Raw genomic sequence first — 25,011 nt, forward strand, 5'->3', positions numbered from 1 at the left:
TTGAAAAGGGAGACTGAGAGTTGAAACAAAAATCTGCGGGAAAGCGGAGCGGGAACTCCGGCAAGGTTAATGTTTTTTTTTAAAACATTTCAACAGCACAAGTTTTTCAACATTATCCTTTTGAAGGGAAGAAGTCAACACAACACTCTCCGACTGTTTATTCCGCGATATTCTATCACCATCTCCTTCGGATATTTACTTCATGTCTAATTTGGTTCAGTATTTGATGCGTGCATCTCAATGTACACATATTACAGCACTCTAGTATACGAACGAGGTGGGCTTCAGATAAAGATATTTGGATTTTCAACATATATATATATATATATATAACGTCGTATCAAATGTATCAAGATGAAGAATACCGTTTCAACAATATAGTAATATGATGATCGCAAGTAAGCAAAACACAATGGACGATCAAGGTAAGCATGACACAATGGATGATCGCAAGTAAGCAAAACACAATGGATGACCGAAAGTAAGCAAAACACAATGGATGACCGAAAGTAAGCAAAACACAATGGATAATCGCAAGCAAGCTAAACCTATTGGACGATTGAAAGTAAGCAAAACACAATGGACGATCGCAAGCAAGCTAAACATAATGGACGATTGAAAGTAAGCAAAACACAATGGACGATCGCAAGCAAGCTAAACACAATGGACGATTGAAAGTAAGCAAAACACAATGGACGATCGCAAGCAAGCTAAACATAATGGACGATTGAAAGTAAGCAAAACACAATGGACGATCGTACAAAAATACCACACAATGCTAATGGCAGAGCTTGACTGACAACAGAGAGATAACTCTTAGCGTTACGCAAGGTTACAACATCATATCAGACAAAGTCGTTAAATTCTGGTTACTTTGGGGGGATTTGTTAAACTGAAACTGATCACAGGAAGGATTTAAGACGGATCAGGGGAGTGTCCGACGGACTAAAAATGGGACCAAGGTTTGTGAGCTATTTAAATTTTCTACATGGTGGAAAATAGCAACAATTTTGACGGAAAAACAATTAAAAGGCATAATATATTCGCGTGATAATAATGAACATAAACACCTTTCCGCGTGTAACTAAGCGTGGACATTTTTAACTATAATCTTGTTATTTCTATGCAAAGTCGTAACATGATTGGAGCTACGGTTTATAGAGTTAGGTTAAAGTAGGTCTAGTCTGTGATCTAGTTTACAGGTGTCATTAACTTGTACGGTGTCTTAGGCCGGGTCCACACTCACGCTTTGCGCCGGCGGATTCTTTGTTTGTTTTAATGTCCCGAGCGTACGCCCGCACGCCGGCGTATAATGAAACAAACAAAGAATCCGCCGGCGCAAAGCGTGAGTGTGAACCCGGCCTTACGCTTCGTCAGTCGCTTTTTAAGCCCGGGATGAAATTTTGGTCCGTTATTATGCTTACAATATTTGCCGGGCCTTTGTGAGAGATGGAAACACGACAGATTAAAATCAGACATATAGTTGAACCAGTGTGGTGATTAAACCTTTGTTTTTAAACTTTTGAGTATGATGGGTTCTGTGAGCTGTCGAGATTTGGCGAAAACTACTGAATATTTCTTCTAAGCGTTTGATCAACAAGCGAATGAGAGTAAAGATAAAAAAGAAAAAAAGTAACGACAGTTTATATAAAAAGCCAATGAAATTATGGCGGTTAAATAGCTAGCTTAAATAACCTTGCAATGTTTCTTAGATATAAAGTTTGGAAAACTTCACTAGAAGCAATGATGGCGCCATTCCCCTGAGTTAGAGAAATATATCATTGTAAGATACAAACTCTTTGTGTTTTTATCAGGTATTGGTTTAAGGTGGTTGGAATCCTGCTCTCCTTCATCACAATTACTTTGGCATTGTATGAACCTGGCGAAGGTAAGTATTTTGTTACAAATTATAAACTACCAATTATTAAATGTATTGGTTACTTTTACAGATTATGAATGATTTCACATCGATTTACGTTCATGTGTTTTGTGCAGCGTTTACTTGCGATGATGGGAGGCGGGCCTTGGCCGAGAGGTTTTGTGATGGTTTTCCTCGCCCCGATTGCAGGGACGGAAGTGATGAGAAACCGGCCAACTTTCCCACTTATCCTGAAAACCTCACCAGTCCTCACATGAGGTGAAAGCACTTAAATATGTTCCACACATTAGATGGTATTGACCAACCTATAGACGATGTTATCAGGGTTTGACTTTAATTAGAATAACGAATTTTGAGCAGTTTATTATAAAGAGAAAAAAAGACAGTTTTAAATCCCGCGCGTTCAGAAGTGTTTTTACCTTAATATTTCAAGGGAATTATTGATTACGAAACACTCACACGTAACAATAATGTTGTTGAGGTAAGTGGCCAGTGGAAGGCACAAAGAGTGAATTAAGATAAGGTTTATATCAGGGGTGGCAAAACACGTCTTACGTATCACAGTTTGCGTTGACTTTACAATATTTTAAATAAACGTAATCGTCAATCTTTTTGCATAATTTACCGAGAAAACTAAAAATTTCATGTTCGCCAGTAAAACATATTGTTTTTAAATTGAGCTTTGTTACCGAACACGTGGCACATTATTAGGTGCACATGGCATTATTACTACGCATGTGGTATTATTCGGCAATACAAAGAAGCAACATTCTGTGCCTTTATTACTAGTTTCTATTGACTATTATAGCGCACGAAAGTGTACACCCACTTACAACCACCGCTTATTTAATGTTATTCTGATTTACTTCTTATAAATTCAATACCTGGCGCACATACCAAAGTAAAAGCTTTTGTTTGTGAAATGCGCACCACTTTAGTTCTTTGGCAATTCAACACAACTACGTAAACTACCTTAAATGCGACGCCGCAGAAACCCAGTAATATTTCATGCAATGGCATGATTGGCAATATCGCCCTAATGCGCAGGTCCTTCCTTGGCGATCACAGCTAACGTATCGCTATCATGAGGTTTGCAGGCTTGGCAGTCGAGGAATTGCAGCCTAGCTGGATCAGCGCACGACTTGCCAGGCAACCTTCACCTATACGTAGGGGATCTCTACCACCGTATCAGACAACGCAGTAATATTACATGCATGGGCTTGATAGGCAAGACCGCCCCACTGCGCAGGTTTGATTTTTCAAATCTTGCCCTGTCCTGTCAGGAAAAAGTGGCTGATCCAGCTAGGCTGCTATGTCTGGGCTGCCAAGCCTGCAAACCTTATGGCCACAGAAACCCGCGTATGTTTTCTGCCCAACTCGAACTCAAACAGCAAACATGGTTCTGCGAAAATATACAGAAAACTTCCCCAAAATACGACCCACCTTTTAAATATTCCCGTCACACGATTATTCAGAAGCTCGATTGCTTTCGCTAACAAGTTGGCCTCCCATCCATACCAATAAAAAAAAACGGAACACACCTGCTACATAATATTAAAATTAAATTGAAAGAAAAATGTGGAAGAAGAGTTAACAGGATAGGAAAATAACACCAGAAAGAGTAACTTATGCTAAACGTGAAGAGCAAAAAAAAAACAAATTAATTAATGGTACAGGATTAAGTTTTTCGGATTTAAGATTGGAGTGGAGAGAAGTTTGATTAATTTATATTTATTGAGTGTTTGACATCGACTAGGACACCTTCAGGAATGGTGTTGTCCCTGTTCCGCTGAACAGCGAGCTTAAAGTTTATACACTTTTTGAGGGACTGGATGAGGTGTTGGGGGATGTTGTTCAAGGGGCGGGGGTCATTGCGGATTCAGTTACGGGTTTTCCTAATGGTATGGCAACATAGAGGTGTTCAAAACAGCAACAAAAGTACAAGATATTTACTGCTCTTTTTGCTGCCAGGTATAGTAATTAATGAAAATTGTGCACTTAAGTGAACAATGCAAACAATGAAAATTGTGCACTTAAGTGAACAATGGTTTTAAATAAACCTCATAATAACAATGCACTTAAGTGGCTCTTCTGCCATTTAAGTGCATTGTTAATCACACATTTGCATACCTAGTTGTGTATGACTAGTTGGCATTAATGAGGTTTATTTAAAACCAAACCTAACATTTACAGATTATCAGCCATGACGACTCTTCATGTTTAAACATTTACAAACACAAATCTCGCGAAACTATTGTTATATGACGTAATACATTACTTTTGTTACAGTTGTGACAACAAGTTTGACGTCCACAATTCAAATAAAGTTTGCGCCCTAAGAGTGGTGGAGTTTTGCAAAGGAATAATCCAATGTGTTGGAAAAACATATTGTGACTTTAGCTGCCCCTCCCATTTCCAGTGTCCCAATTCAGCTTGTTGGGAACGTTCGACTGTTTGTGATGGCAATCCTTGCAATGACTGTCCAGCTTTCCAAAACTGGAATAACGGTCATGGATTCAAATGTGTTCGGAATGGCAGGAATTGCAATCTTCCGCAGTTGTTTCTATGGGACGACATTGCCGATTGCGATGATAAATCTGATTTGTGTTACACCTCGGAGAATGGAGATGTCAGGTATTTTGTTTTTGATTGTTTTTTTTTTGCATATGCATACTTGCCAGCTCTGCCCCGGACTCTCCTCTCCCCCTGTGCTCCTAATTTTACTATTATTCGGCGTCGCTCTTCCTATTGCTGTGAAAACGAAAAAAATGAAACGTTTGCAAAGATGAATATAATTTTAGTCAAATGAACTTTGTTTATATTAATGGTGATAAATGTTAAAAAAGAACGGCAATAACTGCTTGCTTCTGGTAAAATATTGCATCCATAAACAAATTTGTTATTGCAGAGATATTGGTACTTCTTCATCCCTGAACGAACGATTGTGTTTCCAATGTACAAATGATCCCATGATCATCTCAAGGTCAAGTGTATGTGATGATTTCATAGATTGCCCTGATATGAGTGATGAATGCAGTTGTAATGGGAAATTCCATGAGCAGTGCAGCCATAACAATAAAGGGTATTTTGTGTAGTTTTGAAAAGACCTTTTATTTAATTGATGCAAATAAACTATTAATTTTATTTAGTTCAAAACCACGTTGCAATTGTTTCGACACTAATGTGGTTTGTTACAACACATTGGATCAAGCCAACATTTCCTGTAACTCAAAAAATGAAATCTGCGACAAGCTTGCTCATTGTCTGGGGAACTCCCCATGTGAGTACAACTGCCCCTCCTACTTCCAGTGTCCGAATTCAGCTTGTTGGAAACGTTCGACTGTTTGTGATGGCGATCCTTGCAATGACTGTCCAGGTTTCCGACACAGGAATAATGGTCATGGATTCAAATGTGTTCGTAATGGCAGGCAATGCAATCTTCCGCAGTTGTTTCTATGGGACGGCATTGCCGATTGTGATGATAAATCCGATTTGTGTTACACCTCAGAGAATGGAGATGCTAGGTATTTGTGAACTGTTGTGGTTGGTAAAAAGTACTTTTCAGTTAAGATAAGACAGAATTGACATATGCCATTTGTAGAGACGTTCGAAGTTCTCAGCCATTTAATCATCGTTCATGTTTTCAATGTAAAAATGACCCCATGATCATCTCAAGGTCAAGTGTGTGTGATGACGTCATCGACTGTCCCGATAAAAGTGACGAATGCTTTTGTCAATCTGGGAAAACCAAAGATTGTGGCAAGTTTCATTAGTAAGTGATAAAGTATTAGTTTGTTCTTTGGATTGAAACCACTGACATCCAATGCGATACCAGAAATCGATGACTTGCAATAGTGTAAGGTGTGTTAAGTGTCAGTAAATACATTGTTACTGACGCTGACAGGCATGTTTTATTGCTGAATGCTGCTCTTCTGGCAAACTTTATTTCATTGACGTTTCTCGACGTTTCGGCTGTTATGCAGCATTTCTCCTTGTGGTTGTTTACGTCCCTTTGGTGTTCTTTCAACCTCGTTTTTAGTGCACGGCCGGTTTCCCCAATGTACACAAGCCGCTGCACCAACCGCAGGTAATGCTGTAGACAACACCCCTCTTGTCGAGCTTATCATGCATGCGGTCTTTCGGGTGAGATATGAAGGAACGCATGGTAGCGGCCGGCCGTTCAAAATCCTGAATGTTAAAGTCGCCAAGCAGTCGTTTTAACGTTTCGTAAAGTCCAGAAATATACTATAATACAACTATACCCGCGGGCTGCCCCGCATCACTTCTCCGCATAAAGCTTCGATTATGCCGGAGAAAGGAACGGGAATAACCGTTAGCAAGAAGCGCTTCATCAACATAACCCACCTCTTGCTCTCGTTCAGCGTCATCAGTTATCAACGATTCGGCACGAGTACATAATGAGCGTACTACCGCCCTCTTGTGTGAGATCGAATGCACCTAACGAAACGAAAGATACCTGTTGGAATGGGTGGCCTTGCGGTACACCCTTCTAGAGAGAGTCCCCTCTTCTCTTCGAACCACAACATCTAAAAATGTCAACTCACTCCCTCGCTTGCGCTCCATGGTGAAACCGATGCTCGGTTCAATGGAATTGAGATACGAGAGAAGTGACTGTACGTCATCCCGTTGCACGACCACGAATGTGTCGTTCACATAACGCCTCCAAAATCTAGGAGGGTTAACAAACGTTGCCAACACCCTGTTTTCAACTGATTCCATGACAATGTTCGCGACCACAACGGAAAGTGGGGATCCCATGGCAGTATCGAAAATGTGTTTGTAAAATTTACCTCTAAAGGTAAGGTAGGTTGCATCCAGGCTGGCAATGCACAATGTCCGTACAGTCACTGCTCTCATATCTCAACTCCATTGAACCGAGCATCGGGTTCACCATTACTACGTTTCCATGGCCACATTCGTACATAGCCCGAAAACATGGCCCGATCATATACTAGGCCCGAACGAACAGGCGCAAAACGGCTTGCGTTTCCATGTCCGTTTCGCGACCGTTAAGACCTGTGCATATTGTGGAACATATAACTGTTGAAGTCCTGATAAACCACACAAAACTTTGTGATTTTATTTATTGAATTGTAACAAAAACATAATGCACAAATTCATTCACAGAGCATTTGTATGATGAGAAGTTTCTTCAAATACAACTTGAATTCTGAAGTTTCAAGCCAGTAGCTACATGACAAAAAAGAATTAAATTGCAAATAATTAGTCATAAATGGTGAAGCTGTGACAACCTGCTGTACAGTGAGTCTGTCACAATCCGGTTCATAGCATTTTTGCAAGGTGGCTTTTGTCTCCCTGCAAGGATAATATTTTCAATAAATTGTTACTGGTCTAATTCTTATCACCACACGACTGCACAGTTACAACGTCAACGAAACCGAAATCCGTCGGGCCGAGTATACTACGCCTCAACTCGGTCAGGCAACCCCTTCTAGATCGCCCGACCGATCGGCAGTTGAGGCGCAACAAAGCGCCTTGTTTTGCTACGTCACTTCCGTTTTTCGGCCTTCGGGCCGAGTACTGCGCCTGAAAAGTGGCCATGGAAACGTAGTACATGAAGCGCGAGCAAAGAGTTGAGTTGTCATTTTTAGTTGTTCTGGTTCAGGGGACTCTCTCTACAAGGGTGTACCGCAAGCCCATCCATTCCAACTGGTATCTTTCGTTTCGTTCGGCGCATTCGATCGCACACAAGAGGGCGGTAGTAGGCTCATTATGTACTCGTGCCGAATCGTTGATCTAATGACGCTGAACGAGAACAAGAGGTGGGTTATGTTTATGAAGCGCTTCTTGCTAACGGTTATTCCCGTTACTTTCTCCGGCTTAATCGAAGCTTATGCGGAAAAGTGATGAGGGGCAGCTCTTTGTCATCATGCGTCCGAAACATGTCATACGGTGGACTTTACAAGAACGATCATTTTGCAACGCGAGTCGGACAAGTGCAAGAGGATGTTTTTAGAGACATTGAACATTAATACGCAAGCATCATCACTCAATGACAAAAAGCAAACTCTGTTTCCCCCAGTGTATCGACACCTGCTACGAAATTCTTCCGTTAAACCTCGCGCACCCCATGAACCATGATATCCCGTGTGGTTACTGATAATTGTACAGTGCAGGCGGGTTCGCCCCTTTCTTGTCGTTTTTTCACTTCTTCTTTTCTATTGAAGCCCTTTTTCTTTGTTTATGTGCCACAACATTGTCCACATTGCTTGATTTACATTTCATACCTCCTGATGAAGGCTGCTGCATAACAGCCGAAACGTCGATAAAATAAAGTTTGCCAGAAGAGCAGTATTTAGCAATAAGTCTGTAAATACTACGTGACTTGTTTTCATTGGCATGATAAACTAATGCAGATGTTAAGGATGTGTTTCGCCGCTGCAGGAAAATGCCCATTCCTTTACTATCGAAGACGTTTTTGACCTTGAATACAAAGTATTGTAGTCGAAAAAGACTTTAAATGCAAGTCATCGCTTATCTCAGCACTACAAGCAAGCAACCTTTGTGGCGCAATAGTGTTTCAATAATGGGCGACCAAGCATAGGAAATTTGCTTAATGCTAAGTTGACAGTTTTAGTTGTTGGGTTGAAGCGGTTCCAATATGTTTGTTTATTCTTCAGCTACCGTGGTTTAAAACCAATTGGGATACAGCGAATCTTTGGTATTGTTTATATTTCTTGACACACTATTGATGTTATGACAAGATGTTGTAGTAATTTTGGGTCAATTTTGAGCTCAATTCCCATGTATGGGTTTTAAAGACGTTTGATTAATTACTACATGTGTCGCAAGTAAATATCATCTGCATTCAATTTGAGTTTGTATTTATAAAATAAACGCAAAACATTCAAATGTTTTCAGTGTTGATGAGGAAGTTATGAACGACTGCTCAACAACAACAACCAACTACACACAGGGGAAGTGGAGATGTGAGGTAAGAGGGAACACATAACTTATTGTTTAGTCGGAAATAAGTGGTTTCTAGATGATTACGTACGTTTGTAGGTTCTTGCCAACACAATGTACTTACTCACTTGCTGGACAAACTCCAGTTTAAAAAAACGTTTGGAACAATGCTTAAGCAGTCGAACGTAATTATTACACGAACTAACAAAGATTTTGACTTACTCCGCCAAACGTGAATATTTGTTACCTCAATCGTTTGGTTTCTGTAATTTTGTAAACTACTGTTGAACAAACCAACACTCAGAGACATGAAGCGAGTTACAGGAACGTCACACTGCGCAGAAGATTACGTTGTACAGACGTTGTTATATACCGGTGGGAAACATTCAGTGACACCATACAAAATATCCACACTACACCTAATTCGTTGCTACAAAACACATTGTTCAACTAATTCCTCCAAAGCGCGTTGGATTAGGTTGCTCTAGGGTGGGTATGGTTTCCGCCACATCTTACTTTCCAATATCTTCATGGACGATATACGAACCCGGTGCCTCATGAGGTTGAGCCACTTCGTAATACCAAACTTCACCGTCGTAGCGGACAAAGATTCCCGCAATATCCTTACGGATTCGTTTGAATACTTTTATCGCGAGTTATAACCTCTTAGATATTTTCAATAAGATTCCTTATCATCATGGAAGATTGTTCGCTCTCTTTGACATATTGCACATTTGTCAACTGTTTGTAATGTACCTCTCAAAAGCTCGAAGATTGGAATTCCATCCCATTGTTTAAAACCAACTAGGGGCGAGTAAAACCAGCTTCGCATGCAAGATTGTTCATTCTGAATCATTAAAAAAACATTTCAAAAGTTTTATTTTGCAAACATTGGAACAATTATACGTGATGACAATTAGTTACAAAATCCTATTAACTTACAAAAGAAATACCTTCAATGTCGTTAACAGTTGGAATTCGTGCTTGTATCGAGTTCACCAGACGTTTACTGTGCAACATTGAAATGTGTTGAATTAAGGTGGTATTTGGGTTGCACTAAACCACCCAACATGGCATGTAGTACTGACTTGTGATACCTACATTTTTAACAATTTGCACAAAAATGACAGCAGACATATCCCTTTTGTGGACACTTAAAGTACTGCGACGACCACGGCGAGAGTTTATGAGAAGAGTTGCATGAATAGTCAATTTTGTCGTCACATTCCACACGTTTAAGAGTCAATTCTCGCTTTCGTCACAAATTGTATTTGTTCGTCAAGGTTATTTTGCTATTTTCTTGTTTTTTAACTAGTTAATAAAAAAAACTTATAATTATAAAAAAGTAAACATCTTATAATGCATGACAGGTATAAAAGTCTCGAACAAGTTTGCTGTCAGGACGTCTGTTGCTGTCGATGTGTTGTTAGACGTTTCTAGGTGTCCCACATGGGCACTGTTACCTGAAAAATTGAGTTTGTAAGCAAAAAGTTTACGGTCACTGCTGGTCTGTCGCCACCGGATTCACAGATTTTGTTGCAGAGAAATCTGTTTCAAAACTTATTTATGATAAAACCTCATGTAACAGCCACAAAATCATACTAAGAACCACGTGACGTGTTTTACACAGGAATGGAGGAGCTCGAGGTGGGAGATGTTCGACAACAAACTACTGTGCGATGGGAGACAGGACTGCGTTGGTCTAATCCGCAATCTTGACATACCTCGACTCTTCGACCACGATGAAGATCCTCAAATTTGCAAACATCGGAAATACTGCGAAACAATTGAAGGACTTCTCAATATTCCTTTGTCCAAGGTCTGCGACGGTTTTATCGATTGCAAGAATGAAAGTGACGAATATCCAGAATTGTGTACAAAGGAAGGAAGATTCTACTGTCCAACGTTAAATGGAGCCAAAGTAAGTTATTTCGTCAACATATTCACGAAAAGTTAAAGACACCTTAGTAAAATCACTGCAAAGCTGTATTTTAACTGTAAAAGGCAAAAAGGTATCGGTGTCTGTTGTTCATTATTGTTTGTCATAATGCTCTTTATAGAATCTTTCGCACACAGTTAGCCACGAATACGGTTTAAATATTCACCAGATTCTTGTAACAGATCTCTGTCAACGAATCGGATGTTTGTGACCTCACAATTAACTGCGATGATCAAAGTGACGAAATAAACTGCACAAAGGACGGAAGGTTTTACTGCGAAAACGAAAATCCATTGTTCGTTAAGAAGGAGAAGGTTAACACATATTAATAATATGTAAAGTTTTGTGTCCTGTGGCAAAGATGTTTTGAATCTGCACATGTTACTATTGTGACCGAAATTAAGTCTGCGATCCCGAATTCGTTGACGGACTTGTGGGTGAAAATGTTCACTGGGTGAAGTTACTTCACTTGAGCGGTGTTTTCGGTGCACACACTTCACTCGGTGCAGTAACTTCGCAGTGACATCACTGAAAAGTGCTTGCCCCTATAATACATGCACGTCACGTCACTCTGGTTTGATTGCGTACAACATCAAATGCAAATCAAGTTTATTTAAATTGTTTGCAAAAGATGCAACAGAAACTTCTTTTTGGAGAGTTTGGAGCACATTTCATGTGTGTCCATGTCTTGCAAAAATCACATGAAATCTATGAACACAAAAACAGCATGAGTTTTGAATTATGAAAACAGACAGTGAAAATATGCCAAAAACACATATTTGAGTAGTATCTTCAATTTTCAAATGTTTTTTTTTACCCCCGGTTATAATGTGTCGATGAAAGACCTTAGTAGTTATTTAGAGTATACAGCATTTCAAAAAGCAAATAACAGTGATGGGTGCAGTTGCTTCACTCGGTGAAGTTGATTGAAGTGACTGCACCGAAGCGCACATTTTTACACACAACCCCTGTTGCGAATTCGGACTAAAGTTATTGGGAGGGCGGGTATGGAAGTTTTAGAACCGATTTAGAAAGACCTTTTCTTCGTTTTCTAGCGCTTAATTTCCTAACCCTAACTATGGTAAACGCTCAGTTCACACTGCACTAAAGGCTCAACGTCAAAACAAAAGTTGGGAGCTTAACTACAGAGGCGGCTACTTTCAAAACTAAATAAAATGATGTGATTAGTAAATCAAATCTGGATCCAAAAAACCAAAGGCCCCTGGCAGGCTGTCGATCGCACACCGTATCAATAATAATGTATTAAAATCCAAACACAGCGATCTTCAGACAGCTCAGATCGATTTATTTAGAGAAAAATATATTTCGCCTAAAACGGCATCATCAGTTTCTCCATTTACCAAAACTTATTCAAATAGATTTGAATAAGTTTTGGTAAATGGAGAAACTGATGATGCCGTTTTAGGCGAAATATATTTTTCTCTAAATAAATCGATCTGAGCTGTCTGAAGATCGCTGTGTTTGGATTTTAATACATTATTAATACTAAATAAAATGACGTCAATATGAATAAAACTTTTGAAGCGCCCAATGTTAAAAGAACGAATACCAAACAATTGTGCGACCCACTGCACAAATCTAATTTTGAAAAGTGCGACCCACTGCACAAATCAGGTTCTTTACAAATATGAGAACTGCTAGTTCACCTTTCTAGTCAATTAGTGCGTCACACGCCCTTCCCGTACCCAAAACTACACGTGCATATTGCAGTACACATTTTTTGCCCAATTACCTCAGTCACGTTGTTTAAAAATTACACACAAAACAGTAATTTCGCATTATGCTGTTTACGGATGCCAATATGACCAACTTAACTACAAAGATTATTTTAATTACCTCCATAGAAATTTAATGGAGTCGGCGACTGCTCTGATTGGTCAGACGAATGCCCAACAAATACAAAAGTGATCAACGAAAACATATTTTCATCACGATACGAGTTGATTGCGAACCCATTTCTACGAGCCATTGTGTGGATAATGGGGATGCTCGCCATTGCCGGAAATTTGGTAAATTAAACTAAGTTTGTTTTTTCTTGGTTGCAATAAGATAATGTGTTATATTCCTCCAATTTGTTTTGAGGTTGTCATGGTGATGGAAGGCAAAACGTTGGCGACAGGAGAATCACAATTTGCTGCATTTCGCACAAACCATCTGCTCATTTTGAATCTATCCGTATCTGATCTACTCATGGGAGTTTATCTGATCATGCTAGGAGCCGCTGGTGTCAGATATTCCGGAAATTATTGTGCCAATGACCTTATTTGGAGATCAAGCGGAAGTTGCACCACAATGGGGGTATTGGTTTTGCTTTCAAGCGAAACATCGGTGTTTACAATGGTTCTGTTGACCATATTCCGACTGTATGCTGTGAAAACCGTAAGTGAAACAATTGTAGTTGGTTACGTCAGTAAACCGGTGACGGCCCTTTCCAAAATGTTATGTGACAACTTGCTCTCTGGAAATCTTATATCTCCGGAAACCTATTTATTATCACTCTCACAGCTATCGCTAGATTCTAAGCCTGACATGAGAAACGAAAGAGGAAACAATTTCCACTCCGATGGAATTCGATCTGCCAACTGCATTCCCCGTCTCTCGATTTGAAATAACCACCGAGCTTTCAAACTTATTACTTTTAATGAAAACACGTTAATGTTCTCTTTTGTTTCAGCCACTCAATGCATCCTTGAAACAGGAATTGAAAACTGTCATCCTTTCCATTATCCTCTCCTGGGCATTCTCGTTTACCATTGCTTTTATTCCTCTCACAACTCAACTTCAACATTTGTTTGAAACCAAAGCTTGGATGAATGAGAATCTGTTTTTTGACAATGTTGCAGTCGACTTTTCTAGTAAGATATTGTCGTAGATGTTGGTGGTCAAACCAGTTTCGAATGACTTTAAAGCGTTGCGTATACAGGCATGAATAACTTCATGAATCGATTTGTAACTTTCCAACACAACTTTACAAGCAACGATTCCCAAGCACCAAACAATGCCCTCATGCGTGTGAATGATGCTAATTCCTGGATGGATTTTATGGAGATTCTTGAGGATTACAATTACACTGAGCTATTTAACATTTCTGGATATTTGGGGTTCGTTTGTATTCGCGCATAATGTTCAATTTTATCGCCGAAATTGTTTATGTGTAGATATTACAGTAGCAGCAGTGTTTGCATCAGCAAAGTATATGTAACAACCAAAGACAAGGCATGGGGATATTCAATCGCCATTATTACTCTTAACTTTCTGGCCTTCATGTTTGTGGCAATTGCGCATTTTTGGATATACAAGAAGACAACTGCCAGGCAAGTGAACGAGAGACCAAGAGATGGAAGGGCAGCAAAACAAAACAAAGGTAAGAACAATCGTATTTGAAGACATATTATTCCATTATTGCTGTTTGTTTCGGCAGAAATTCAAAAGAAAATCCTTCGACTGATAATTACCGATTTTCTTTGCTGGGTTCCAATTTCCGTCATGGCATTTGTTAACTTCGGTGGAGTTCCTATGCCTTCAGTGATGTACGCTCTGTCAGCAATTATCCTACTCCCCATCAACAGCTCTCTAAATCCCCTCATCTACTCCAACGCACCGAAACTGCTTAATGATAGAATCCGGGATGGCCTACGTGCCGTTTTCAGGCGTCAACCACAGAAAGAGCAACAGGAAATTGTTTTTGTAGTTGCTAACCTAGAAAACGTACATGTGGTTGAATCAGAAACCACTCTGTAAATAAACCTTGCACTCAGCTTGTTCAAAATATGAAGTGCTTTTTTCTGGCATCGAATTGACAGAACCGATTCATTATTTGACTCCATACGTTTAGCTTCTATTTGTAGAATTATATTTGTGATGGCAGAGTAAATCGAACAAAAAAGTGATATTACAAATGTCTTTCTAATCCAACGTCTCTCAAGTGTGACAGAGTAACATTATAGACGCCAGATCTAGTATGCCCAAACCGTTTGGTGGTTTCCCTGTCTCTATTAATGCCCGGTCATGCTTTTTGGTTGTATTTTTTGAGTCATCATTTTATGTACCATAGTATATGAGTGACGTGATGAGTTGGTCGGACTTGTCGTCCACGTCACACGTCATCCAACACCAGGACATTCTTATCATGCGTGAGTGTTGGAACGCTTGACATCAACTTGGGTAGAATCACATTGGACATTTCAATGATGCGGTGATTCCCTTGCTTCCAGTGACTTCCCCACTTTATTTTGCTTTCTATCGAATTGGAGAAATATTTTAGTGCATTTCTGGCGTGCAAAGTACTATCCATCGCATGAGATGAAATATGACGAAGTTGGAACTTAATTGGGATAAAATCAATGTGTTTGACGAGGATATGAACTTATTGTGTTGCTGGATGATAGTTCACTTGTAAACACGATGTTATGATATTGGAAACATTCCATGCAACAAACCTATGGAATACAAACTTGATTTTTCAGATCTCGCTCCGACTTGTCGGAAAAAGTGGCTGAACCAGCTTGGCTGCAGCTGCGAAGCCTGTGAACCTTAAACCAATAAGAACTACGTTTTATCGTTAACGTTGCATTAAACGTGCTGCAACAAGATCTCTGTTTGAAGATTTCCTTCTTACTATCAATTACCGTTTGGTACACAGTAGCGGCTAGTTTAATCCCTTTAAAAAATTTTCACTCAAAAATATTTAAACTTTCACCAAAATATAACAATTGTTTTGTCAAATGTTTGTTGATTGTCAATATATTGTGCCCTTATTCTCGTCATCAATAAATCCAGTCTTGAGAAGGTAAATGTTTAAGATAGAAGTTACAACCATACGTGGTGAGTTTGTAAAGGAATCTGAATCCATTCATCACCCGTCTCGCCTGAATTTCGTCTTCATCGGCGCCACATAGTGCTAAAGCAATGAACATCAACACTTTTCCATCATGACGTGATCGGTCCTCATTCCGTTTGGTTTTGCATATTTATTATTCATACAGGTTCAGTTCTTTTTGTGCGGAAATAAACTTGAATTTAATTCCATTGTGGAAATTCAGCAACTAACTGTGGTGGTATTGTGTGGATGAGAAATTGATCTTGCATTGAACCGCAGTAGATGGGATACTTAAACGACTAATTTTTTGTTGCTCTTTTACCATAAATAATGTCCAACCGGGGGACAACAAATGCACCCAGGGGTCATAAACACGACGTCCGACAAGCAATTTTGACTAGAATGCGTAGAAGATGGATGTATCTTGCATAAAAAAAAATAAAGCCTTTTTCGTCAGATTTATGCCTTTTTAAACAAGTGTTCGACACGCGACGCCACTGTTCGAAACGGATGGCGTGAATAAATGTTAAGTTAACGGTAAGCAGTAGTACGAACAGACAAACGCTATTGTTATCCACAAATGTCCATAAATTAAATTACTATAATAACTTAAAGTAAGACAAGTTGGCCGCACCAGCGTAGGCATTGCGGGCTGTTTGGGGGAACTGTATTTGCGAAAACAATAGAAACCAAAGACAAAAAGTTACAACGACAAACTTACTGCTTCGACCACGCAAGCATTTTTATGTTTCTGTTTTTTTAAGTTTAAGAGTTTTTTTTAGGCCTCGTTTATAAATTTTACAGACAATAATCTGTCACAACTTAATCTATTTATATGCAATACTTCAGATTGAGTTAATTCCACATATTTTTCGAGTGTCTACATGGGGAATATTATGTGAATACTTTGTTTTAGCAGCATAGCGCCATCTACTGAATTATTTATCTTTGCCGGTCAGTCTGCACATGCAGTACCTTGCTCGTCCGTTTTGCGTATTGGCGTTCGGCTATTATGGAGTTTGTTTATTTAACGTGCGCATGTACAAACCAACCTTTTCTTATCAACTAGTATAAACGGCCAATATACGAATGTTTTAAAAGCACAGTATGTTGCTGTCCTTGGAAAACACAACAAGCACTTTAATATTTCTGCAGGATATTTGGCGTGAGATAAGCCGTGAAAAGTAGCCTCTCAGAAATGATCAAGGAACATTTTCTCTTTAAATATCCAAAAGCTTTTCCAAACTTGCAAGCTGTAATTCTCGTCATAAAAAATCCCTTCCGTGCTTTTGTTGCCCTGGGAAATTTTGAGACAGGTGGACAATTCGTTACTCTGTCCGAAAAAGGTTTGAACAAAAGTAGGTAACTTTTATATTAGCTCAAAAATTTCTGGTGATTGAAAATGATTGTTAGGAGCGAAAAAGTAATTGTTACGCATTAAAGGAAAATCATTTAACGTATCCAATTTGACAAACACAACTTATGGATGTGGAAAGCCAGTGCTAATACGCTATCATAATCACAGTAGAGCAAACCTTTTCTAATACCGCGATTCTGTGCGCGTCTACTTCCAACTCAGTCACCGCACAGCACTGTTGATGAGCACGGCAGTGTTGGAAAGACTTGTCCTACTATGATTAGCATACTAGCTCTTTTTATTCAATGTAAATAACTGGTAGTTTTTCGCAACTTCAAATGGTTTAACAATCGTCTAAGTGCAGATACCACCTCTCGATACACAATAACCATTCCTTAACTATTCAATCAAGACTGCTTTAATGGTATAACAATTGGAAATCGGTGTTTTCTCTCATTCTAAAAGCCCACGTGACGTGTTAATTACTTCGAAGACATGGTCGCCGGCCAAATTTCCAGTGCGAGGAAGATGGTTTAATTCATTCCCATCTCCCTACATCATTCCCACGACCTCGAGGGGCGACTAGCTTGTTTAAGTCAAGACACGCCTGGGTTGGCTAAACGCAAGTCCAACTCACTCCGTTTAATCTGTTACATTTCTAGTATCCATTTATACATTTTCATGAATGTTTTGACGTTTCAACAAAACACCCGCAGATGAATTGAAACCAAAAAACAAAAAATACCACAAAAATTACATTAATCATCGTGACAAAATGAAGCATCATGTCCAGTTTAAAAAAACATTGAAAAAGTCATTTTTTTTTCGGTGAAATTCGTTTCCGTATCACCCAGTTACGTTTGATATATAACTCCTGTTGGATCTAGCACGCCAGTGCGGTGCGTAGAGCTTCAAACAACAGTTGCTCATCGTCTTCTTCCGCGTTGAAAGCCAGGAAGTGATGGGGACACGTCACTTTCCTTCTCTGCCAGAACAATGGAAGTGGAATGGTTGATGCGCCGTCCGCATAACTGAGCACAACCACCTTTCTTTGTCCTTGCGAACATTCAGCTTCTTCAATGGCCGTTATTGCAAATCTTAAAATTAAATAATTGCAGTTTGGTTTGCTATTGACGATTTATTGAAACAACATGCATTTCGCTATTAGCGTATCAACTTCGGATCACTATTAACAGACTTGTCCATAATTATGATAACAATACATATTACTGTTGTTAGGCAAACAACGGAATTTGATTATTGCATATTTACAAAACCATCAGTTATGTTCCTAAGGTGTATGATTGAATTGATGATGACATGAATTATTGACGGAACGTTTAAATAAATAAAATATGTTTTTTAACGCAATTATACGTCTGCTAATTTTTTTTGCCACGCATGATGCAAAAAGTAACCTCTGCAAACCGAACTTACCGACACGTTCCTGTAGCCAGAAAATCGCGGGAGAGCAAGAGAAGAGTTTTTCGACAATTTCCGATATTCTCCGCAATCTGGCGAACCCGACCCACTCCACACGACACATCTCTACCCAACAGTTTGAAATGGAATCGAGGAGTTTTTCTGAGCATGTTCGGAAGCAGTTGATGGTCGACCCAAACCCCAACCCCGTCGTTGTAAGTATCGAATATGAGGAAAATATCGGAGTCTTCTGGATCGAAGTTTCGCTGTTGTGGTATTCTTTCTCGTGATATCCAGGTGGCGCGCAATTCGCTGTGAATTCCGCGGAAAATCGCTTCTTTGAATCGCTTGCTGTTAACCACCAGCCCGACAACGAGGAAAGTAAAAACAGCCGACGAAAATGCAACACAGTAATTTGTCACAAGTAACAGATCGCAAGAGGTGATGAAGCTTTCAGTCATTGGTGAAAGGCCTGAATAAGCAACAGGGGATTGACAAGATACACACCCGCCATAATAATCATCAATCAACTGTGAACATTTGGGATATAATCCAGGCGTAGTAGCTTTACATTTTGTTGCATACCAGTAATATAGAATGTCCCACCTTCCACAAGAGCATTCGAACACATTAAATCTGATATCCAAGTACTGGAGTCCGGATAGAACATTCATGGGTAATACCAGCGTCACGAGGCGATTGTTACTAAAATCTAAATACTTTAAATGAGTGGATACGTCAAAATATCCAGGTCGAATATATGTGATTTTGTTTGATGAGATTGTGAAAGTTTCCAGTCCTGGCAACCAATGAAGAAGGTCATCAGTAAGGCGTGAAATTATATTATGATCCAACTTGAGCTCAACTAACGCTTCGAGATATCTAATTTCCTGTATCGGAACCTCAACAAGATTGTTGTGAGTCACATCTAAGCGAGTGACCCCTTCCGCTCCTTGAAAGAAGTTGTTCGGAAACTGTGAAATTTTGCAGCCGCGGAGAATGAGCTTTTTTAGTCCTGTGAACATCTTCAGGTTTTTATGCTTTGTATACGCAGTGTTGATGTCGTTTTCAGCCAAAGAAAGTTGATCGATTTTGGCCTTTTTGGACGTTTCTAACGAGTTTGCCCGAAAAATAAATCCAAAAGCACTGGTAGATGAACTTTTCATTGTCAGTGAAATGGGCAAATCCTTTTGCAAGTTAAAGGCGAATGATATGTTGAAGATTTCCCCGAGAGCTTTGCTCATGTCTATTACTTGCAATCTTCGCAATTTCATAAATGCACCAGGATCCACGGCGGATAATAAATTGCCTGAGAGAATTAATTGAACCAAATTCTGCATATTGTTGAAATCAAAAGTACTGATGTCATTTATTTGGTTGTTGGATAAATTTAGAATAGATACATTGGGAAGAAATAGTCCAATTGTTTTTCCTAAGTCTTGTATTACGTTACCTGCATAGTCGTTTATTGCAACAGGGTTATCTTTGTGGAGATCTTTGTGGTGCGTTTTACTACTTATTGCAAGGGAAAATAACGTTGGTGTTTGAATGACTTCTTCACCAATAACGTTGTGGAAAACGTTCACGTAATCTCCTATATTATTTCCGTTCATAAGAATAGACTTCAGTCCCTGCAAGCCTTTCCACGTGCCAGGATGAACGTTTTCAACACCGCTGTATGCCAAGCATATTTCCATAAGATGTGGCAGTGATCGCAATGATTTAAAACTTTCACTGTCCAAACTTGTGTACTTAACTGGAACAATGCCAAATTCTTTCTGATAATTTTCCCTGCTTGGACCAAGGTAGAGTCTTTCTAGTGAAGTTAAATTCTTGTAAACATTACCAAGGCGGATTTTTTTATAGATGACTCCATGGGTATGCTTCTGACATTTCAAATTGTAGTAGAAATAGAGGGTGCGCAGATTAGATAGATACATTAGAAAACGTGGCTCCTCAATGTATGCATGCAGGCAGTTCATACTTAAATCCAAAACTTTTAGTTTTCTGTTATTTCGGAACAAGTTGTCTGGAATATACTCAATTAAATTAGAGTGCAAAAACAAGTACTGCAAATTGGTAAGTGGGACAAACACTTCTGATTCCAACTTTAGATGTGATAAAAAGTTCAAATAATTAAGTCTCAAGTGCACTAAAGACCCAACATTATTGAAATCTCCATTTCTTAAAGTTGCTATGGGGTTATAGCCTAAATCCAGATAAAAAAGATTTGAAGAAAGCAAATGCCTGGGAATTTGATTCCATGCATTACCATTTAAATCTAAATACTGTGTGGAATTTGGAAGACCTTTAAAGGAAAAATTGCCTGAAGGGCAATATTCTAAATAAACAAGCTTTAAGCAGTTTCCATCGGCCCTAAATGCTTTTAGATTTGGCAAATTTGTCGCAAAGTCAAATGACAACTCTCCAAGGCCAACAAATGATACGTCAAGATACTGCAAAGACTTGGACAAACGACGTGGAAATTCCAGCAGAAAGTTGTAACTTATGTCTAAGAATTTTAAGTTTAAGTAGTCATCTAATTCAATTGTCAATGCTTTAGTGCATATCGGGGCTCGAAAGAATAACAAATTTCTTAAATGACTGTTACTTTTCACACAGTTTCCTTTCAAAAAAACCACCAATAAATGGTGAAACTGTTCAAGGTCTTTTGATTCTATTCTTTTTATTACATTCCAATTTAAATCAAGAATTTCAATGTCCAAATTAAGATTTTTAGGCACAACCTGAAGACCCTTCATGCTGCAGTTAATGAAAAGGTAGCTCCGTTCAATTAATTCTGACTTTAGTGGGAGCTTTGTGTATTCCGACAAATAATTTCCTTTCATTTCTCGAATTCGATCACATGGGTTCGAAGCATCGCATCCACCAAAACTATTAAACCAAATAAGAACAAGTATACAGCTCCACAAGTGCGCAAGCATATTTTCTTCCGATTACAATGTTAGCTTGAAAATATTTCTGCTGGCAATATAAGGATATTAGCTCCTTCAACTTAAAACATTTTGTCACAACTAATGTAAACAATAAAAAATGGCTTCTGATCTGACGTCATTTAGACATCACAATGACTTGAAGAATAGGGTTTGCCTCGGGGAATTCGAATCTCCAGTGTAATTCATATTTGCATAAGGAATAATTGAGGTGTTGTTGTAGATTCTTTGAAGTGCTTGATTTAGACCATTATTTTAATTTCGATTCATATGAGTAGTTGAAGTGAAGCGTGATCACGTTTGCAGTATAGGCTGCACGATTTGCCTGAGTTCAGTCGAGGTTGCCAATAAAACTATTCAAATAAACATGCAAATACGTCACGAAAAAGGTTAGCTGGTGGGTGTTTTTATCAGAAGAAAGATTTACGACAGTGTTTGATTTTTGTGAACGTTTTAAGTAATGATGAAAAGGCTACTGTCAAACACAAAATCAATCATTTATACATTATACATCATCAACAATTGCACGACGAGTTCGTAGCATCACAAAGTACATGCAAAATCTGGCACTGTTAACATAAGGCCACACACACACAATAGTGCTTGTCTATTACACAACCCTTTTACTTTCTGTGTCTCTCTTGGTATCTTAAAATGCCTCTAATAATCTTTTCAAGTTTGATTTTATGCAAAGGGCATGTGCGCTTATATGGAAAACAACTGAAATGGTCACCGTGGTGAAAAGAAACTATGAACTGTTTTGTCACAGACTCGCTTACAAACATTTCAATGTTGTCAAATACTGCAGATGCACAACACTGAATCGACCTGTTAATGAACTGATGCTCTTAATCCGGTCCGATTCGCCCAACAAGGAGCCACACACTGTATAAGGGAAAACGTTCCGCTTCATGGACATTATCGAAGAGCCATGTCACTGCAGCGCACCGGATCATTGTTGCTGCGGTGCGACTTTCTTTGATCGCCCTTTTTTCGTTTTACGCGTCCCTTGTCTTTTGTTTTGCTTCATTAATTTTGTATTATGATTTCTACAACTTCTCATTTTAAGGGCAACGTCAGCATATAATCGCGACCTTTTCATTTCATTTTATTTCATTTTATTTCTTAAAACGCGTACAAAAGATAATCACATAAGGCATTTTTGTTATCAACTGTAGGTGACGTGTGTTTATTTATTCGTTACGTTATTTTCTTTGCGTTTTATTCTCATTTTTCAGTTTCCACATTTCTCAAGAATACAAACAATTTATGAAGAGTGATTTGTGCGTTTAGAAACAGACGTTGATTAAAAGCAGTGAATTTTTATTTTTCTTCTGTGGCAGGGGGCCTTCTGGTTGTGTTGCGCTGCCACCGCAACACCTGATAACCACTGAAATAAGTCATCAGTGAGACGTTAAACCAAATTATGATCCAACTTCAGCTAAACTAAGCCGGGGAGATTTTTATTGCTTATATCGGAACCTCAATACAATGAATTTTCTTCTAGTTGTCGACCTATGAGGTAAATGGTGGTATCATTTTCTTTAATGAGGGAATTCAGTGATGCATTCTAATCGTATTCGTTGTTGACGTTAAATTGCTGACGTTGCCTTTCGTTGTGTGAATAAATGTTGCTGATCAATTGCATCAAGCAGCTTCCGGCTGAGAGCATCCGCGTTTGAATCCTCCTTTCCGGGCCGATAATGCAGTTCGAAGTTGCATCTAGCCAGATCGATCACATGCTCTTTACCGTCGATTTCCTGACCGAGAACAAATCCTAATACTGTATCTGAGGATTGGTGTCTACTATTAAGCTGGAAAAACGCCTGAAATCTTTCGTCCAGACGAAACAACGTCTCTTTTCTGTTAGTTTGTGTAACAGCAAAGCGATGCGAAAACAAAATTTGACAAACTTTCGGTCATTCCGAGAGACACACGAATTAACGTAAGCCTTTTGTAGATTTTGGTACTATGTTCCCTTTAACTGGTTGTACATTATCCGGGTCGCATCGTATTCTATGTTATGTAAAATATCGTACTTCTTCTTTGAAAAGGTTGCACTTGGTATGCTTTAGTGTAAGTGCAGCCTGCTCCAGAATGATGGATATTTTTAAGGCGCTTCATGTGCCACTTGGAATTTCTGCCATAAACAATCACACCGTCAAATCATGCGAGTGTTCCTTGCCACTTTAAATCCTACAATACAATGCGAGTTAGGCGCTGTAAGCTCGCCGTACAGCTGCACAATCCCATAGGTATTACGGTGAATTTAAACAAGCCCAGGTGACTGGCAAAAGCTGTTTTTCCTTTCATTGTTCATCCATAAGGTTCTGCGGCCGGATTTCAGGTCGATGGTGAAGAATACATGGACCGGGAATTTCAGTGAGACTGTTTCATGTAATTTAATTTGCAACGCATCAACAACAATCAAACTCACAACGAAAGGTGGATTTCAAGGTCGTGTAACACTGAAAATTTTTACAACAGACGTTCGGTTTTATTGCGTGCACTGAAAGTAAGAAGTTAAGAGTAACTGAAGATTCTCTTTTTTTTAAATACGTTTGCGCCACGATGTGATTGTTCGAAATATTATGCATTCTGCAAATAATGAAAATGTGTATATAGCTAAACACTAGATCTACATAACAAAGAATGGATGTTTCCATTAACTACTGTTTGTTTTTAAACAACAACTGCCGAACATTCCGTTAAGACTGATGGCAACAGCCTCATCAAAGCAAAACCGAAGCAAGAAAAACCTCAAAACAAAATTAACCATGTCCACTGTTGTCTGTATTTCTGTCATCAAAATGTTCGCCAGCGATTCATCCATTGGATAAGTCATTTGGGTGATCATCTCAAGAAGCATTACAAGAAGTTTGTATCTTTTGTAAACGTTCACCGCATTTCCGCACTAATTAAACAACCAATGCTGTAGGTGTTCATGCTGTAGCCGCAAAGCTTCTGTGGTGCAGCGTTTTCTATGTGATCGTGAGCCAGCTTAAAAAAACACGACAAAGAATATTGTCGCCAGTACAGACAAAAGCAACAAAAAAACATACATAAACGCAACCGATGTTGCGACGGTTTAGTGGTCGTCAAACCACAGTTTTTTGTCCGTTTGGTGAATTCGTTTTCCGAAAATACAATGTTGGAGGGCAGAAGGCAACCGGGGCCGTCGCCGAAGTACAACACGATAATATTTACTGCGATTGCGGTCCCTACCTCGTTTTCGGGAAACCGGAGCGCTCACTCCCACGACGTCTCAACAAATGAAAATGGACGGTTGCATCCAACTACAACGGTGATCATTTAAGTTTATGGACGATATTTGTAAATTGACCACTATCGCACATTTTGATTTATACGGAAAATTTATTTTCGATTTACTATTTTTGTTGTGTGTTTCTATGCGTAATTTTCTTGCGTGTTTCTGTTTTGCTTTTATGTGTTTTTTTTTGTGTGTTTCTGTGTGTGTTTCTCGAAGTTGTGTATTGTGTAGTTCTGAGATAAATTATGGGAAACGTTGTCAATTGAAGACCTAAAATTTTAACAAAAATATTTTTGTTTATTTCCAGATACCGAGAATGAAATTCAGATATCAAACCTTTTTTTATTGCTGAATAATGCCCTTCTGGCAAAAGGCCACGAAGAAAGGTTTGCCAGAACTGC

At 39.0% G+C, this 25,011-nt stretch overlaps 3 protein-coding genes across 3 annotated transcripts; 2 read left to right on the forward strand and 1 right to left on the reverse strand.

The window, feature by feature from the left end:
• Positions 1–412: 412 nt before the first annotated feature.
• On the forward strand, positions 413–10,977 carry LOC145906990 (uncharacterized). Its single transcript, XM_082994436.1, has 10 exons — positions 413–425; positions 1,766–1,888; positions 1,996–2,137; positions 4,169–4,513; positions 4,788–4,961; positions 5,029–5,187; positions 5,481–5,651; positions 8,783–8,855; positions 10,458–10,748; positions 10,888–10,977. The coding sequence occupies exons 1-10, from the start codon at positions 413–415 to the stop codon at positions 10,975–10,977; spliced, it is 1,581 nt and encodes a 526-aa protein (XP_082850562.1).
• On the forward strand, positions 10,637–14,535 carry LOC145905376 (G-protein coupled receptor GRL101-like). The gene is made up of 8 exons (XM_082992562.1): positions 10,637–10,748; positions 10,949–11,080; positions 12,632–12,796; positions 12,870–13,166; positions 13,462–13,642; positions 13,711–13,888; positions 13,946–14,151; positions 14,209–14,535. The coding sequence occupies exons 3-8, from the start codon at positions 12,767–12,769 to the stop codon at positions 14,526–14,528; spliced, it is 1,212 nt and encodes a 403-aa protein (XP_082848688.1). The 5' UTR covers positions 10,637–10,748; positions 10,949–11,080; positions 12,632–12,766; the 3' UTR covers positions 14,529–14,535.
• Positions 14,536–17,846: 3,311 nt separating this feature from the next.
• LOC145906991 (toll-like receptor 7) lies at positions 17,847–21,234 on the reverse strand. The gene is made up of 3 exons (XM_082994437.1): positions 20,997–21,234; positions 18,401–20,594; positions 17,847–18,060 (listed from the first exon to the last, which is right to left on the reverse strand). Exons 1-3 carry the CDS (start codon positions 21,232–21,234, stop codon positions 17,847–17,849), a joined length of 2,646 nt encoding a protein of 881 aa, XP_082850563.1.
• Between the last annotated feature and the right edge of the window lie 3,777 nt (positions 21,235–25,011).

This window comes from Ascidia mentula, chromosome 6, assembly GCF_947561715.1.
Source record: "Ascidia mentula chromosome 6, kaAscMent1.1, whole genome shotgun sequence".
Lineage (NCBI taxonomy): Eukaryota > Metazoa > Chordata > Ascidiacea > Phlebobranchia > Ascidiidae > Ascidia > Ascidia mentula.